General features: G+C 31.1%; 2 protein-coding genes across 4 annotated transcripts; both read left to right on the top strand.

Moving 5' to 3' along the window:
- Positions 1-921: 921 nt before the first annotated feature.
- LOC111418354 (annexin B9-like) lies at positions 922-3,193 on the top strand. The gene is made up of 4 exons (XM_023050881.2): positions 922-974; positions 1,155-1,194; positions 2,031-2,207; positions 2,261-3,193. Exons 2-4 carry the CDS (start codon positions 1,171-1,173, stop codon positions 3,029-3,031), a joined length of 972 nt encoding a protein of 323 aa, XP_022906649.2. The 5' UTR covers positions 922-974; positions 1,155-1,170; the 3' UTR covers positions 3,032-3,193.
- On the top strand, positions 924-16,614 carry LOC111418351 (annexin B11-like). 3 transcript variants are annotated; one of them, XM_071198276.1, is made up of 6 exons: positions 924-974; positions 1,155-1,194; positions 10,462-10,843; positions 10,897-11,049; positions 11,108-11,463; positions 16,187-16,614. In XM_071198276.1, exons 2-6 carry the CDS (start codon positions 1,171-1,173, stop codon positions 16,238-16,240), a joined length of 969 nt encoding a protein of 322 aa, XP_071054377.1. In that variant the 5' UTR covers positions 924-974; positions 1,155-1,170; the 3' UTR covers positions 16,241-16,614. The 3 variants fall into 3 exon arrangements, with proteins under 3 accessions (XP_071054377.1, XP_022906643.1, XP_022906644.1); XM_023050875.2 differs by lacking the exons at positions 924-974; positions 1,155-1,194 and adding exons at positions 9,062-9,204; positions 9,568-10,155; XM_023050876.2 differs by lacking the exons at positions 924-974; positions 1,155-1,194 and adding an exon at positions 9,064-9,204.
- Positions 16,615-17,967: the final 1,353 nt, after the last annotated feature.

Genomic DNA, 17,967 nt, shown 5'->3' with positions numbered 1-17,967 from the left:
GGGAGAAAAACAATCACTACCCCTTCAAAATCTTCACCAATTATGTAAAATAGTCATTATTACTTTAAAACATTTTTTTCTCGCACAAAACTTAGCTTATTATGAGTAGAAAATGCTTACAAAAGCTGTTTTCTATACGATAAACGGTTCCGGAGATATTCGCAAAAAAGGAATTTTGTTATTAAATTTCAACACCCTGTATCTCGAAAATGGTGCGTTTTAGAAGGTAAGTTGATAGAAATGTTTTTTCAAATTTTTGGACAAGCTATCACACCCCGAAGTCCTGCGCATATATTATGAAACATCCTGTATAGTAAAAGTTGTAAGATGTAGTATACGCTTAATAAATAGTTGTATAATAAAACTAAGTAGTGTTTAATTAACGAACATAAGACATTTCGCCATAGGAACTTTAGGTGACCCGACTTTCTGCACTATTATTCCATTATTTTGATCACTACTTACTTGCATGTTCTCCCAGGAGCCATAATGGGACCATATTTTTTCAATTTTGTTAGGAATTTTAGATCTCTGGATTTACATGAATTGGACTTCAGTATTTAGGATTATTTAAGAAGTTTAGTGAACGTTTTTTTGTAGCATCCCTGATTTCATAATTTTAATGTTTTTTGATAATATAAAATTGTTAAATTTTTAATAATAAATTTTGGTGATATATTTTTGTGAAATATCTCTTTTGTACATCATAAATTTTATCGATCACAAATATTTTTAGGTAACTGAGTCACGTCTCCTCTTGATTAAATATTTTCACTAGTTGACTTCTAAATAATTTTTCTAAAATTTAAAACACAAGTAACGTTAAGGACGCTGTTCGTAATTGCGCCGCGCAAACTCAAACAAATGCTTGAGAAAATTATCAGCCGGCTGTACTAGATCATTTTAGTTGACTTTCAGCATCCAAACTGTACTGTCACGTCTACATCGCCGGTTTTATAACCACAACAGTTCACGTAAGCCTTTGTTTAAAATAAAATGGTTAAAGAAATATTTTTTAAACTAATTATTATTCCTTTTAAATCTTAACAATTTCAAAGTTACTCAAAAATGATTTTAATCAACAATTTATTTAATGGATGATTTTATCGTCTTGGAACTTTTAGTTCTTTATTTTCATATGTAATATTTTTCAGATATTTCATATTAACTATGAGTTATCCAGGTTATCCTTATGTGAGTATTAGAACATTCAATTTTTCCAATTACAGTTATTGACTTTGGGGATTATCATATTTACTTTATGAGCCCTATCTTAATCCATCATATCTAAACCATCACCAACATATATCATACATAAAAAAATAAGAAATAAGTCGATAATCCATTGAAATAGGTAACCCTGTTTTTAAAATGTATGTAAATGTTGGGTTGTATGAGTATTTGTTGTTCATAAAATATTATGTACCCACTTGTTTTAAAAGATAATTTGGAACGTAGAAAGTAATAGTGAAATGACTATAGAATTTTTGTTATATTGATTTTCAAAAAAATTAAATAGGATTAAAAATATTAAGTTATAAAACTGTCGTTGAGTTTTAAAGATAAAGCATTAGATTATATCAATCGATCATGATTACCTTATGTGAGAAGCAAGGTAGCAAGTAATAACGAAAAGTATTTGTAATCTACTACTTAGAATACTTTTAGATTGTAGAAAAGTGATTACAACAAAATCAATAACTTAATGATATTCCATACTTTATGGCTCTAATATTACTATAAATAATTAATAAAACAGGTATCTTTATTACCTAATATTTTTATTTAAATATTTATCTCTACATCCACTCCTTTTTAATAAATTAACATATTTAGGTCGAATACCTCGCCAGTTATAACTCCCAAAGGCTTCTAATTTTTTGCCCGAAAAACAAATTAAAAGAATCTTCCCCCTATATTTTAACACGACATTCTCTTATTATTGATTTTTGTGCCTCCGTATCCCTTTAATTCCTGTTTTGGGTGTTTTTTCATCCAGCATATTTCATTAATATATACAACTATTATAGACTTCTCCATCTTTGCTCCCTGCTGATCCATTCGATCCATCAGCAGATGCTGAAGTACTTCGGGGAGCTATGAAAGGTTTTGGCACAGATGAAAGTGCCATCATTAACGTTTTAGCTAAAAGAACTAACGCTCAAAGATTAGAAATTGCTGTTCAATTCAAAACTATGTATGGAAAGGTAAATATATCCTACAAAAAACTTTAAATGTATAAAAATTTTTTATTAAACAGGACTTAACACACGATATTCGAAGTGAAACAAGTGGAAACTTCAAACACCTTTTAACATCCATGTTAACTCCTCTCTCAGTTCTTTATGCGCAACATCTTCACGAAGCAATTAGTGGAATAGGAACGGACGAAGATGTTTTAGTTGAAGTTATGTGTACGAAAACTAACGAAGAAATTCGTTGCATTCGTGAAGCTTACGATGCGGAATATGGAAGTTCCTTAGAAGATGATTTGAGTTCAGACACTTCTGGAACGTTCAGAAGAATAATGGTATCGCTTTCCGCAGCTGGCCGCGATGAAAGCATGCATATAGACACCGAGGCTGCAGTCGAAGATGCTAATCGACTTTTGGAGGCAGGCGAAAATCAATGGGGAACTGATGAATCTACGTTTAATATGATTCTGTGCCAAAGAAACTACGCCCAATTACGCGTCATTTTTGGTCAATACGAAAAAATTTCTGGAAATGATATTGAAGACACTATTAAAAGCGAATTTTCTGGGGATGCTGAAAACGCGTTTTTAACTATTGTTCGATCGATAAAGAACACTCCCCATTTTTACGCAAAGACTTTACACGATGCTATTTCCGGAATTGGGACCAAAGATAATAAATTGATGAGGGTCGTTGTTACTAGATGCGAGATCGATATGGAAGACATAAAAAGCGTTTATGAGGATAAATATGGGGAAAGCTTAGCCGCTGCTATTGAAGGAGATACTTCTGGAGATTACAAAAAGTGCTTATTGACTCTTATTGGAGCAGAGTAAAAATTAAAAATAATAATAAAAATAATTCTAAATCTACCTTAAAAAAATCTGGTTAAGTTAAATGTTATTCTTCTTATTGCATCGTTTTTGTATTACCTGTTGTTTGTATTTTCATTGTAAATTGATTAAAATAATAAATCTATTCTCACTACAAAAAATTGATATTTTGTGTATAATTAGAGTTGGGAATGGAACACGATTTCCAACATTAAGTGCTTGTGCTCTTTAATGCAATATTTCCTTGATCAACTTGCGATTAAAATTATAAATCTTGCATAGTATGTGTGCAACATAGGTATTTATTATATCGTTTCAATATAATCATTCGAAATCTAGTCGACTAAATGTGTTGGAAATGATTCAACAAAACATAGTTTTAGCCATGCAAGAAACTCCTTATTCGACTTTAGATAATCTTTTAAAACTCCTAAAATATCATCCCAGTAAATTAAATCTCAACCATAAGATGATTTTGTGAGTAGACATGCTTGAAATTTCTATCGATGTGACTTATCATGCTCATTTTACAATTTTAATGCGAACATCATATAGTTATCGTTAATTATGATTTATCAGGTACATATTATTTGTACATATTATCACGTCAACAAAAAAATATATAAAATTCTCGATAATCTTATAGATATACATTTTTAAATAAAATGATTTTGGTACAGTCTTTAGAAATTGCCAAGTAGATGCTAATTGATACAAGGAAATTTTCTGGAAATATCTTTGAAGTCTTAGGAAACCAGAAATCTAAGTCTCATTCGTGGTGAAGAACATCAGTTATTTATGAACCGATTTTAAAAAACTGTGTATTCGGCATAAAAGATTTTTTCATTTTTCTTCACACCTACCTTCTTGCTGTGAGCAGATATTGTTATATCCACAAAAGACAAAATTTTCTTGCAAAAAAGTTTGAAAGTAGGCTTTATGAAGAATTATAAATATGTACTTTATTTGCAATGGTCAAATTTTACGCGTTTGGAGTTCTTCGTTTCCAAACGTTGACGATTCAGAATTTTTGGCATTCTGATTGACTAAGATATCATATTAGCGTTTGATTATGGTGGCGTAGCGTTTCAACCTCAATATATTCATTCAACGCTTTGTCTTTACACTTTAACTAAAATATTGGTGATCGGCATGAACTTTCTGCTCAGCACTATCTTCACTCGGATGTTGCGAGGTAACAATAACGACAAGGAAAATGTAAACCAGAAAGGAGGAAACGATTAGAGCTGGATAGTTCAGTTCGTTGGGTGACAATAAAAGGAGAAAGTGTCTTCATGCCTGTTGATGGGGATGGCAGCTCTACCAGTTTAATTTAAGCGAATAGACCCGGCATTTAGCATAGATTGTTAGCGAATCTATCTGATTACTTTTATAACAGACTTAAAGTCTCTTAATATACGTCAAAACGTATGACGTATCTCGTTTGGTCTGCTGGACACTACAATTTGTAGTCACATTTGATGGATTATATAGGACTGTACTATTTGATTGAGCTTCGTTCCATCGACCAAAGCTTCAGACCGTTTTGGTAACGACGTTGCTAATAAAATAGCTTAGAAGCGAATTTGTTTAGGGCGGGTTTTTGATAAACGACAGGACTATACAGGGTGGTCCATTTAACGTGAGACAAGCGATTATCTCATTTTACATAAAAATGAATCAAATAAAAGTTGTTCTGTGCAAACGGGGAAACCATATGACGATAATATTCTTTGACCTTGACCTTATTTTCAAGGTTATATGAAGGTCACGGCCAATTTTTTAAATAGCACCCTATATATTTTATTATAAAGTCTTAATCTGTGGATAAAAGTAAAGTAATTAAAAAAAACAAACTAAAAAATTTACTGTGTGGTTTTGCCAGTACAATGGCAAAATATCTTTTGAAAATGTATATCTTTCGTGGAACTGCTTATGTCGGCATTTTCAGAATATTGCTTTCAGAGACTTAATTGGTTGAATTGTTTTAAAATGTAACAGGTAAAAGTAAATTTGCATAAAAACTGCTTGGCAACAAATTCCATCGATTTACATTAAGGCAAAGTGTTTAAACTAAGTCATTAAATCATGGACACTCTAAGTGTGACAGAAAAAGTCGAAATGATTTTTATTTATGGAGAAAGTGGCAGAAAAGTTGCTGATAGTATAGCTTTGTATCGAGAACGTTTTCCTGATCGAAATACGCCTTCGAGAAGTACCTTTTACAGAGTTGTGAATGATTTCACTAACATTGGAAATGTGAAATCATGAAAAAGAACTCGGCGAACAACTGTATCTACGGAAGAAAAGGAAATTACGGTATTAGCTAGCGTTGAGGTAAATCCTCAAATTAGCACTCGACGACTTGCAATTGACGCCGGAATATCGAAGACCAGAATTTTAAGAATATTAAAGCGCAACAAGTATCACCCATACCATATTTCATTGTATCAACAGCTTTATGGAGGTGATTTTGAAAATCCATTATTATTTGTCAATGGGCACAAGAACGAATGCGGTTGGACGTCAATTTCTTTGGTAACGTGCTAATGAGTGCATGTTATGTCCAACATGCACTATTGGAGCGTTGAAAATCCAAGATGGTTGCGTGAAGTAGATCATCAACGACCTTGGTCGGTTAATGTTTGGTGATAAATTGATCGGTCTATACTTTATTGATGGTATGCTGAATAGGGAGAAATACCGAAATTTTTTAGATGACATCTTACCAACGTTACTTGTAGATTGGAGGAGGGAAGAAAGACAACATATGTGGCTGCAAAATGATGGGTATTCAGCACATTTTTGACATATTGCACGTGAAGCTTTAGATCGGGATTATGCTGGGCGATGGATTGGAAGGGGAGGTCCAATTTCCTGGCCTGCCAGATCACCTGATTTAACACCTCTTGATTTTTTTTGTGGGGCGCCCTTAAGGATAATGTTTATCGCGAAGTACCGACTACACCAGAAAACATGAAAGAGCAGATAAGAAATACATGCAGAAATTGTAGCCAAGAAAACCTTTTAAGATGTAAAGAAACTTTTAGTAAAAGAGTTAATAAATGTATTGAAGTGGCTGGGGAAATATTTGAACATTTATTATAAATTTTATACTTGTTGTTGATTAATAGTATAGTTTAATCATTTTTTTATAAATAAACAATATTTAAAACTATTTGAATAAAAAAATTATTTAGATTTTGTCTACAAAAGATGTTTCGCTGTCGTACTAACAAAACCACACGGTATTTTTTTTTGCTTTAATTATTTTACTTTTATCCATAGATTCAAATTTTACAATCAAAAACATAGGGTGCTATTTACAAAATTGGTCGTGACCTTCTTGAAAATAAGGTCAAGGTCAAAAAATGTTATCGTCATATGGTTTCCTCCTTCGCACAGAACAACTTTAATTTGGTACATTTTTATGTAAAATAAACCGTTTTAAAGATACTCGCTTGTCTCACGTTAAATGGACCACTCTGTGTAATATAATCATTTTAGTACAAATTTCTTTTGCATATCCCGTAATAAGCAATAAAATGTTTATTCAAAATAAAAACAATTAGCTAATATTTTAAAAATCCTGCGTTTGAGTTAATTTCTTTTTATAATTTAATAAATTAAACACAGTGTCTGTGCTTGTAAGTACCGTTAGACAACAAAAGGTTCATTTAACCACCCTCTCTGTGCTATCGATCAGCTCTCGAAACGGGTCTGCTATCCAACATTAACTCGTCATTGTTTAACTGGTACAACCATCGGTTCCTTTCGTTAAGTCGCAGTTCATTTGGACTTCTTAAGCGCTTTCTCTGACGTTGACTCATAAGCGAAGTTCAATTTTATGCCCACTGGCATCCATTTTACATCAACTTTTGCTGGATTTATACTTTTTTTCAACACGTTTTTGAAGGCCTTCTCTTAAATAACATCTCCCTCTCGTGTCATACAGCGCTTAGAAGAGCGTGCTCCTCATTTAGAGAGGAATTACGAAATGCGAACAAATCTGCTACCTCCTTAACGTTTGTAAACAGAGGACCTCCACCTCCAAAGAATTAAGGTTTACTTCCCTTCATTTGGATTTGTTTTTGATTTCTACTTCCATAAGTTGGAAAAATATAAAGGGTCCGTGAGAGTGAAGTGCACGGAATGCGATCCATTCAGAAACATTTTGATTCTTTAACAATCAAAAACATTTTACAGAAAGCCCAATGGGGTCATACACGATTTTTTTTTTATTATATTTTCTGAAAGTTTATATAAAAATATAGTTACCGTTATTTTTTTTTTAATATTTTCGAACAAAGTCATTGTTAAAAAAATTATTGAAAATTTATATACCCATTTGCGCTTTTAAAAGTCCCGCGTTGATGACGTACGATTCTCACTTTTGCGTCCCCTGCTCCCCGCTCAAATGCGAGAAAGAGATGAACGTCATTTAGGTTGTATTGAAAAGAGATAGAGTGTTTGTAGGTTATGTTTATTATGTTTTGTTCATGGATGTAATAGAGACACTCTATTATATCCATGGTTTTATTTTGACACTGTCACACCGCAAGCGCTATCTAACGGACAATTTAACTTGTTTTAGGCAGTGCGGTTCCTACGTCACAGAAAAGCCGCGAAATTATTTCGTTTGAATATTTGCTATTTTTCACTTCAAATTACGCAAAATATAAAATTGATCAAAATATTTCTTTTACTTTGTGTTCATGCATATACTTGCATATATCGTTTGACATAAAAATTTTCTCTAAATTTAATAAGTGTGTATGACCCCATTAAATGTAAGGAAAGTCAAGAAGAAGTTCTTTTATTTACATATGGACGTAATAGTTGTTTACATCAAAATCTAGAAAGATGTCAATTTGAGGAGGAACATTTGAGTCTGGAAAAGATTAACTTTCTTTTATCAAAACGCCTTGCAATTGCAACATTACTTGACAGTTTCAGAAAATATTATTTATTATAATTTTACTTGGTATTCATTTAAGATAAAATTAAACATAGCACCTAATTAATTAACTGCATTCGTATCATTTAGGTATTGAAACAAAAACTGAATATACAGGGCTTCCCAAAAGTAACGGATGAATTCGTTAAAACAATTAAAAACAGCTTATGGAAAAATCGCTGAGACGAGTCTAATGATTTAAGTTTGTTGCAATTTTTTGGTATAGATTATAAATTTTTTCCGCCAATTTTTGTAGCTAAATGGAGATTGCTATTTAAAAAAAATATCGATAACTCGTTTAAAAATGGCGGAAAAAATTTAAAATCTATACCAAAAAATTGCAAAAAATTGAAATGTAGCCGTCTCTGCGATTTTTCTATAAACTGTTTTTAATTGTTTTAACAAATTTATCTGTTACTTTTGGGAAACTCTGTATTATAAAAAAAACTATATTCTTTATTTATGAATGTAATTTGGTGAACTTATAGCTTGTATTTACAAATTTCATAAATATTTATACTAGTGCTTTGTATTTATTTTGGCTAGTAAATACCTACGATAAATGGAAATTTTATGAATCATCATCTACGTTTGTTTTCGTCAGATAACGTCATAAACATGGTGAAATAAACTTCTTTATTTTGATGTAGATTGACATGAAACTTTTAACGTTTCAACGTCACGTTTGAAACCATTTCTATTCCATTTATCTATTGATTTCTTTTCTTTTAAATTCCTACTGTATGAAGGTCAAGAATATTTTAAAACAGACACATACAGTAGCGTCTAAATAAGTACCTATTCTAGCAACCTTGGATTTAGTGAAGGTCATCATTGATCGCTTCTTTTCACTACACAAATAAATTCCTTTCTACACAATAAAATTATTTGTTCTTTTTTTAAGTAATTTATTTTTTTTTTATAAATCAATTTCGTAATAGATAACGACTCTCTCCGAAAGTTTAATTAGTTTATAAGAACTCCAACAATGACGTCAATAATAAACCCACATCGAAAATGTACTCGTGTGAATCAGCCATAGGTCTATTCTATATAAGCAACGCGTATCAGCGAGTAGTGGGAGTTGCAAAAGTGGCACGATCCCGTTCGGGTCGTAATCTTATCATTCTAGTTTGAGTGGTTATTTTAATTTTCTCTATTATAATCTTTTATTTACCAACAATCCGATAGAAAAATGAGTTATCCACCGTACCATCATGTAAGTTTTATTATTGTTGCTTCTATAAATAGATCTGATCCCACTACAAAAGCGGTTTGCACTCTGTGCTACTAACTTTCGAGTTTAATTAAGAAGTTTACCCATTGACATAGATATAAAAGGCGATGTAACAAAATTTTATTTTTAAAAATAAATATTTATCTTTAACTATTTTTGTTACGTTGTTTCTATTGAGTTAGGACTTCTAAGAATCTCATCTATTAGTGTTAAAAATAACAGTATAGTCTGACATTGGCATACTTTCATTTCTGAAGTCTTTTAAGCATAGAACTAATAAAGTTTAATTATTTAAGTAAAATAAATCCTTATATCCACCCCTTAATGAAATTCTTATTCTTCCAGGGTCCTGGTTATCCTCAATATCCTGGTGGAACTCCATATCCTCATAATCCTCCTGGTGGTTATCCTCCTAGCGGACCAAGAGGGGTTTTTCCTCCAAGTTTAGGCTTCAGACATGATGCTCCTATTTATATGCCACGTCCAAATTATCCTAATCCCCCACCTCCAAGTGGGAATGATACATATTACTCTTCAGGAGTACCTCCAGTAACTACTAGACCTGCTCCAGTACCACCTATATCATCATCACCTTATCCAAGTACATCTCCTTATCCAAATACATCTCCTTATCCAAATACATCTCCTTATACACATACATCTCCTTATCCAAATACATCGCCTTATCCAAATTCACCTTCTTATCCAGGAATGTCTGGAGCATCCTCAGCTCCTTATCCCACAAATACAACTCATCACTCAACTCCATATCCAAACAATTCTTTTCCAATGCCTTCAAATCCCAATACACAATATCCTTCGCATCATCAAGGACATTTGCGTCCTGGCTCAAGCATGTATCCTTCAGCACCATCATCTGGAGGTAATCCCGCTTATGGGAATTCAAATAATATGGTCCATATGATGAGAAAGGTAATAATTATTGTTATACCTAAATCTACGGCGATAAAAATATATTTGTTTGTCCCACATAAATTCCAAGGCTTTTTATGTATCTTGAAATACTTTTTGTGTGCGTAATTGGTTAGATAAGTTGTTAATTCGTATAAAGCAGGGTTAATCTGGGATTGAAAGATTTGTTTTTGTATATTAAAAATAAACTTATCGTTGAAATTTATTTTTACGGTGATGGAGGGTTAGAAAGCTTAAATTATACAAAAATTTTATTAGAATAAATCTTAAAAGAAATTGAATAGTACATTTTAAAAATTTTTGTAGGGAACCCCAACCGTAGTACCTGCACATCCATTCGACCCCAAATCAGATGCGGAAGTTTTACGAAAAGCTATGAAAGGTTTCGGAACTGATGAGAAAAGTATCATAAACTGCTTAGCAAGACGAAGTAATCAACAAAGGCTACAAATCGCAATCGAATTCAAAACTATGTACGGAAAAGATTTGGTTAAAGATCTCAAAAGTGAAACTAGCGGGAGATTTGAAGATTTACTAGTAGCTTTAATGACACCTCTACCTCAATTTTATGCTAAAGAATTAAATGACGCCATTAGAGGCTTAGGAACGGATGAAGATGTATTAATTGAAGTGTTGGGTACAAAGAGTAATAATGAAATTCGTACGATCCGTCAAGCTTATACATCAAGTAAGATAAAAAAATTTTACATGAATCAAATTATTATATTTTTTTTTCTGTAGTGTATGGAAGAAATTTAGAAGAAGATTTAAAAGGGGACACATCGGGAACATTCAAACGACTCATGGTGTCGTTATGTAACGCTTGTAGGGACGAGTCAATGGTGACTAACCAAGCAAACGCAGCTGCAGATGCCCGAGAATTACTCAAAGCTGGTAATTTTAATTTTGCGCAAAAAACCTTAAACATATATTAAAATATTTTTTTATATAGGCGAATTGAGACTAGGAACTGACGAATCGACCTTCAACATGGTGCTTTGCCAGAGGAACTTCGCCCAATTACGCCTCATTTTCGAGGAGTATTATAAAATCACCGGTCACGATATTGAACAGGCGGTTAAGAATGAATTTTCCGGTAATTCGAGAGACTGCTTGCTAGCCATTATTCGATCAATTAGAAATCAACCTGGATTCTTTGCGAAGTGTTTACATAACGCAATTGCTGGCTTGGGTACGAACGATAAGAAATTGATAAGAGTTGTGGTTACCCGTTGCGAAGTTGATATGGGCGAAATCAAACAGAATTATTTAGCGCAATATGGAAAAACACTCGCGGATGATATTAAGGTATTATTTATAAAACAAAAATAATTATTTACATCATCATCTGAAAACTTATCTAGTATAAGTAAGAAATATTATTGCAAGATAATTAAGAGGTGGGATGAGTTAAATTTATCCTAAAACTGCAACAATCTTTTTAAAATATTTTTTTTATTATTTATGTTATTTTAATATCATTAGTTGGTAATTAATTTAAAGATAAATTAGGTGGAATTATAGTAGGATTTTCTTCAAAAAGTACTGTAAAAGTAATATTTGTCATTGATATTGGGAACAACTCAAAAACTAAAATCGATAGAAAAAATCGGAATGTATAAAAATTATTCAAATTGAACCTAATATTCGTATCCATAAACAATTAAAATCTAAATGGCATAATTTTCAAGGTACTAAGCAAGAATTCCCCAAATTTCAAAATTGAATTTTATTATATCAATCTATCATAACCTAAAAATTAAGATTGATGAATGAGATATTTTATAAGTTTCTTTTTTGTAATTTGCGACGGTAATGAGCTATTACAGTACTCAAACGGGTGCTGTAATGAGACTCCTTACCGCATCCAATGCTGTAATGAGATTTTAGTAACATTTTATGGAACCAGTTCAAGTTGGTGACATTGGGTCATTACTTTTCATCGAATACAAGGTCCACAATGATGAGAACATTGAACTCTAAGCAATTTCTCTTATTTTAGGAGGTGTATATGAAACATTTTTTTCAGGTGAATATATTTTGTGTTTTGACAATTTCTAATTGTCAATTCAAATTTCTATTTTCAAGTGTTACGGTGTTACCAACTGCGACATACCTATTTCCCTACATTGTCAAAATTGATTTCAAGCGTGTCTTACGAAACTAGTTTTTTAATATACTATTTGCTAATTCCATTATGAAAATTAAATGTTATCTAATTCCGTTATGAAAATTAAATTTTACATGTCTATCTGACGTTTTGTAACGTCACTTTTTTTATAACTAGTGATGTAATGATTTCATTACATCACTAGTGGTGTAATGAATTCCATTACCTAACTACAAATTGATAAATTGACATCTGTCACTAATAGAATAAGTCAAGTTTTGAACAAAAATTGCTTTTTCAATGGAATTAGATAAAATTTTGTACTTAACACGTTATGAAACCGCTAATTTTGTATAACTCACGTAATTTGCAAAACTGGCTCGCTTCGCTCGCTCGTTTTAACAATTACGTTCGTCAAACAAAATTAGTCTTTTCATAACTGGTTACGTAAATAACTATTACATTTCTTTCTGACGTGTATGTAACGTCACTTTTTTATAACTAGTGATGTAATGAATTCCATTACCTAACTACAAATTGATAAATTGACATCTATCACTAATAGAATAAGTCAACTTTTGAACAAAAATTGCTTTTTCAATGGAATTAGATAAAATTTTGTACTTAATACGTTATGAAACGCCTAATTTTGTTTAATTCACGTAATTTGCTTTTAAAATTAGTCTTTTCATAACTGGTTATGTAAATATCTATTCCTTGTGTTTTGTTTATACAGTGTGTTTCTGTAAGTCGTGGCATAATTTAAATCACAAATAGTAGAGTTAAAATGATGACGATTTGTGTATAAGTTTTTGGTCTAAACCCATAAATGGCTAAGACATGGGCTTTCAAAGTTAAGTAATTTTTAAACATTTTCTTAAATATTTTCAATATTGTTTCTCTTAGAAAGATAAAATTTGGTAAACAATGCAATTTTATTATGAAAAATCGTTTAAGATCATTTGAGAAAGTATGCAACCACGGGATCAATGCTATACAGGTGTCCACAAAGGTTATTTCCTTAACACTTTTTTATTATGTCGTAAATCCTTAAAATTTCCAACTGATTCTTAAAGCCTATTTTAAAATTATTTTCAATTTTAGAAAATTTTGATTAGTCGCATCGTTTTAGAGTTATTCACAAAAAGTTACAACCTCGTCCACGAAATATTGTCATTAATCGTAGGCGCCCATGAAAATAAATGTAAGCAAAGCAGTAAAGCAATTTGTCAAATTAAAGGTCATTAATAAAAAGTAATTTTTCTACACACGCAGCATCAATAGTATATTTTTCCATCATAGCATGGCAAAACTGTACTCGCAACGGATGATCAGCAATTTTTAATTCTTGCACTGTCGACAAGTGGTATGGATACAATAGCTGTTCGTGTGGCACACGGCAAGCCGTACTTTTAGATATTCCGAAATGTCTGAAGTGTTGATATCAACAGCTACCATCAGGTATTTGCAATATCATCTCACCACTGCATTAGCATTGCGTAAACACTCTCCCAACGTTAAAAGCAATGCAGTTTGCTTACTAAAACTGTAATTATTTGTCATTTTAAACAACTATTACCGACTGACGAATGTTGGGTAATGATTTGACAGTTGCTTTACTGCTCCAGTTACAATTTATTTTCATAGACACCTACGATTGATGAAAACATTTATAATTGAGGTTGTATCTTTTTAACTAGGCTTAAATAGGCTTTTAGAATCAGTTGTAAAATTTAAGTATATGATAGAATTGATGCCGTGTTGCATATTTTCAAATGTGATGTTAAACGATTTTTTGTGATAAAATTCCCATATACAGGGTGTCACACAAAAAACGCGAGCTGTAACTCTGTCATTTACATTCCGATTTTCATGAGCGAGGTATCAAATGAAATGGTTTGATAAATACTATGATTCATGCTACAAATAATTTTTTTCCAATGACATCTTCAATTTTAAACGATTATTAACTTTTGTTTTTCAAGTTGTTCCATATATTTTTCTTCACGTCATTGGATAGAGATTCTTTTTCTGAATCCATTGATGTACAATACATCCATTTTGAATGTAATTTTAGCAGAGAAAAAGCACCTGTATATACAGGATGTCACACAAGAACGCCGCAAGCAGTAACTCTGTCATTTACCTTCTGATTTTCATGAACGAGGTATCAAATGAAATGGTTTGACGAATGCTATGATTCATGCTACAAATAAGCTTTTTCCAATGCCATCTTCAATTTCAAGCGATTATCAACTTTTGATTTTCAAATTGCTCGGTATGTTTTTCTTCACGTTATTGAATAGAGATTTTTTTCTGAACCCAATGATGTGCAATTAACATTAATTGTAATTTTAGCAGAGAAAACGATCGTAAGATGTGATTAAAATTATTCCACGACTTACAGGAACACCTGTAAATTGTTTCTTTTTCGCCTGGTATTTTGTTTTGCTTTCATTTCTTTTTTCTTCCAATATTTCTTCTTTTTCCTTTTGTATGTCCACGGCAAATACTAGTTGAGTTACTTCCTTTCCAGTCGGTTTGTTTTGCTGTGTTTGAAAAATCGTTTTTAATTTATTGTCATAATCATTATAAAATGTTCCTATTTGCACAAGTTTTTTTCAGTGTACACTTGTATCTTCCCAAACTTGGAATAAGTATGTACGCATACCTTACATCTTTATTATTTTTGCCTTAGCCCATCTTCTCTTACTGGCATTTCTGTTATCTTTGACATATACAATTTCTCCCTCTTGGATCTACACGTCTCTGTTCCCCTTAATGTATTGAATTTGTCTCTCTAACTTTTGGAATTTCTTCGTATAAACTGAGTTCCGCTATCGCTAATTATTTTATTAGGTAACCGAAATCACAAAAAGCAATCTTTTAACTTCTAATTTTTATAATGCTCTCTGAATCAATTTTGTTCATCAAATAAATTTCAGGCCACTTAGAATAAGAATTGGCTATTACCAAAAATATCTTACATTTAAAAAGGTACCATAAAATCAATGTGAATTTGTTTCCGCAAATTTTTAACGTAACTTTCTATGTCTTTGTCTATGTTTAGCCACCAAAAATATGCTCTCACCAATGTTTTCATTTTTGACATTTAAGTGTGTGCCACGTGTAGCTCTTCAAACATCTGCTTCTTAAAAAGTTGGTTTCATGTTTTTTTGTTGCAACCGGTTTTAATTCTTCCTCTGTTATTTGCGGCCGCCTAGATCTAACATTCATTACGACTTTACTTAAAATTTTGCCTATCTTTAATTCAGAAATAATTTCTGAATTGACATTAAAGTTATTTACGGGTAAGTTTTCAGCTACCAAAAAGTTGAAATAGTCAAACTTTTCTCCTCAATTTTTTGATTTAATGGTAGTCTCGATAATCCATCCGCTAATAAATGTTGGGCTCCTTCGGTATATTCTAATTTATACTTAAATCCACTTAGAAATAATGCCCACCTTTGCAGTCTTCCAGCTGCCATCTGAGATATTCCTTTATTTTGTCCAAGTAACGTTTCAAGTGGTTAATTTTTTCAGTTGTGGATAAACCTCTAGATTACATTACATTATTTACTTTAAATATATTTCCAAGACGTTAAACTGCGACTTGATTTTTGTAAAAATAGGTTGATAGTGATCAGAAGATTTAGTTATATTTGAGTCTCCTTTCTATTTTTTTCTCTAATTGTACTTTTTTTTTCTTTTCATATTATTTTCGTGTCTGATCAAGATTAAAATAGACATTGCATGCTTCCTCACAATTTGATTAAAATTAAGTATGTTTGTATTATTTACACGATACTTTCTCGGTTAATGTAAATGTGTTATTCATCAAATTAATTTTTAATTAATTATTAACAGTAAAATAATAAAATAACAGAAAAAATATGTTAATTTACTTTTTATTTTTTTTAGGGCGATACATCTGGAGATTACAAAAAGTGTTTGTTGGCGTTAATTGGAGAATAATCAATGATATTTTAACGATATATATTCCGTATAATGTGCTCGTTTACACACATTCTCTGACAATATTGTACAAAATGTTTTTTTATAAATCTATATATAATCATAATCGCTTTTAACTCCAATATTTTTTATAATATCTATTTGATATAAAACTTTCATCGTTATACAATATTATAATCTATAAGTAAACGTTTTGCTTAATATGATTCTTTAAGATCGTTCAATTTTACAATGTATTTTAAGCAGACTGAATATATTTTATTGTTAATTTACAATTACACAACAATCGAAGCTATTTTAACTGTAAGAGTCTAAATTTGTTATTTTTAAGTGTTATGTAAAATTTTATTATATAATAATCTATGTGCTAAAGATTTTATTTTTTCATTTAACCTATTTAACACATTTTTATTCTAGCTAGCAAATTTAAATATACTAAAGTGGTTATATCAAACGATTTTATGATAGTGTCCAATTTATTATAAAAATTTATGAGGGACAAAGGTTGTTATCTAAAATAAATCACTTTCATTTATATGTGAGAGCGAGATGGTAAATTTCTTAGCTATCAAATTATATATGTCATCTTCACCTTCAAATTCAAAGACAATCGTGATGTTTACTATCACTGTTTGTCAAAATCAATATGCGAATATTTAGCGATTATGAATGTTGTGAGTAAACGATGGAATGAAATCGTTTACTGAATATGCTTTTGGGTCAATATGAAACAATTTGGCAAAATAATCTGTTGTGTTTTTTTGTGTTCTTAATTTACAACTTATTTTAGTATTCAAAACATTACTATACCTTACACATATATGCAGATTTGTTTTCTATCTCATTCTTGACTTACAACTTATTCTGATTTATACAAACAACAATTTTAGTAATGGCAGTAGCTCTAGTAAACTGCAGGAATTTACGAAACCAGTGTTGCTCTAAGAAAATGTAAGAGATTCTTATCAAAACGTGTATTTACAATTAGTATACTTTGTCAAATTGTTTAATGCGTTCAAAATTTAATGTATGATCAGTGTTTCATTATTTTCTGTCATTAGCATTAGTGAAAAAGAAAATTCTTGAATTTCACTGTTGTAAAATTTGGTAATGGTGCAAAAATTTGATAATCTTTGAAATTTTTATGTTAATGTCCCTAGCATTTTGAATGTCACAGAAAAACAATATAAATACAATCCAACATCAGCTCTTCCGTAAAAGAAATTTCCCTCACCTCTTCTTTCTAGTGTGTGATCAGGGGGCATATCTACATATACTGCCATTCCGTTGACATTCACAGTTTGAGACAAATTGAAGTTTTCTTGAAAATCATTAGAAGTTTTGGAAAATTGTAGTTTGCGCCTCAACGATTCGGCGCATGAAATGCATAGTCCAACCTTGGCTAGTATTAAATTTTTTTTTGTTCACTCAACGGTATTAAGTGAACACTACGAATTTAAAATATCAAGAAAGAAAATCACACAACTTCAATCTCAGTGTTGTTACAAATGGGTAGTGATAAGTCGAGAACATGGGAAAATGGCGAGGCAGATAGTTGCTTGTATGAAAAAATTATAAATAAGAAATTATTATAACAATTTTTTTTCTTATATCTATCCTTCAGATAGTTACATGAAAGAGTTATACTTTCAAAATAAATTATCAAGATCTACAAAAAGTTGAGAAAATAACGATGGTTATTAATTGCGATGCATTCATTAATCAAA

The sequence above is a fragment of the Onthophagus taurus genome, chromosome 1, assembly GCF_036711975.1.
Source record: "Onthophagus taurus isolate NC chromosome 1, IU_Otau_3.0, whole genome shotgun sequence".
Classification (NCBI taxonomy): Eukaryota; Metazoa; Arthropoda; class Insecta; order Coleoptera; family Scarabaeidae; genus Onthophagus; species Onthophagus taurus.
The sequence above is the reverse complement of the archived record's forward strand: the minus strand, read 5'-3'. Positions and strand labels throughout refer to the sequence as shown.

Coding starts and splice junctions, on each gene's coding strand:
- LOC111418351 (XM_023050875.2), top strand. CDS start 9,181: ATGAGTTATCCACCGTACCATCAT. Junction 11,050..11,107: donor CCGAGAATTACTCAAAGCTG/GTAATTTTAATT, acceptor TTTTTTATATAG/GCGAATTGAGACTAGGAACT. Junction 11,464..16,186: donor CACTCGCGGATGATATTAAG/GTATTATTTATA, acceptor TATTTTTTTTAG/GGCGATACATCTGGAGATTA.
- LOC111418354 (XM_023050881.2), top strand. CDS start 1,171: ATGAGTTATCCAGGTTATCCTTAT. Junction 1,195..2,030: donor GTTATCCAGGTTATCCTTAT/GTGAGTATTAGA, acceptor CAACTATTATAG/ACTTCTCCATCTTTGCTCCC. Junction 2,208..2,260: donor TCAAAACTATGTATGGAAAG/GTAAATATATCC, acceptor TTTATTAAACAG/GACTTAACACACGATATTCG.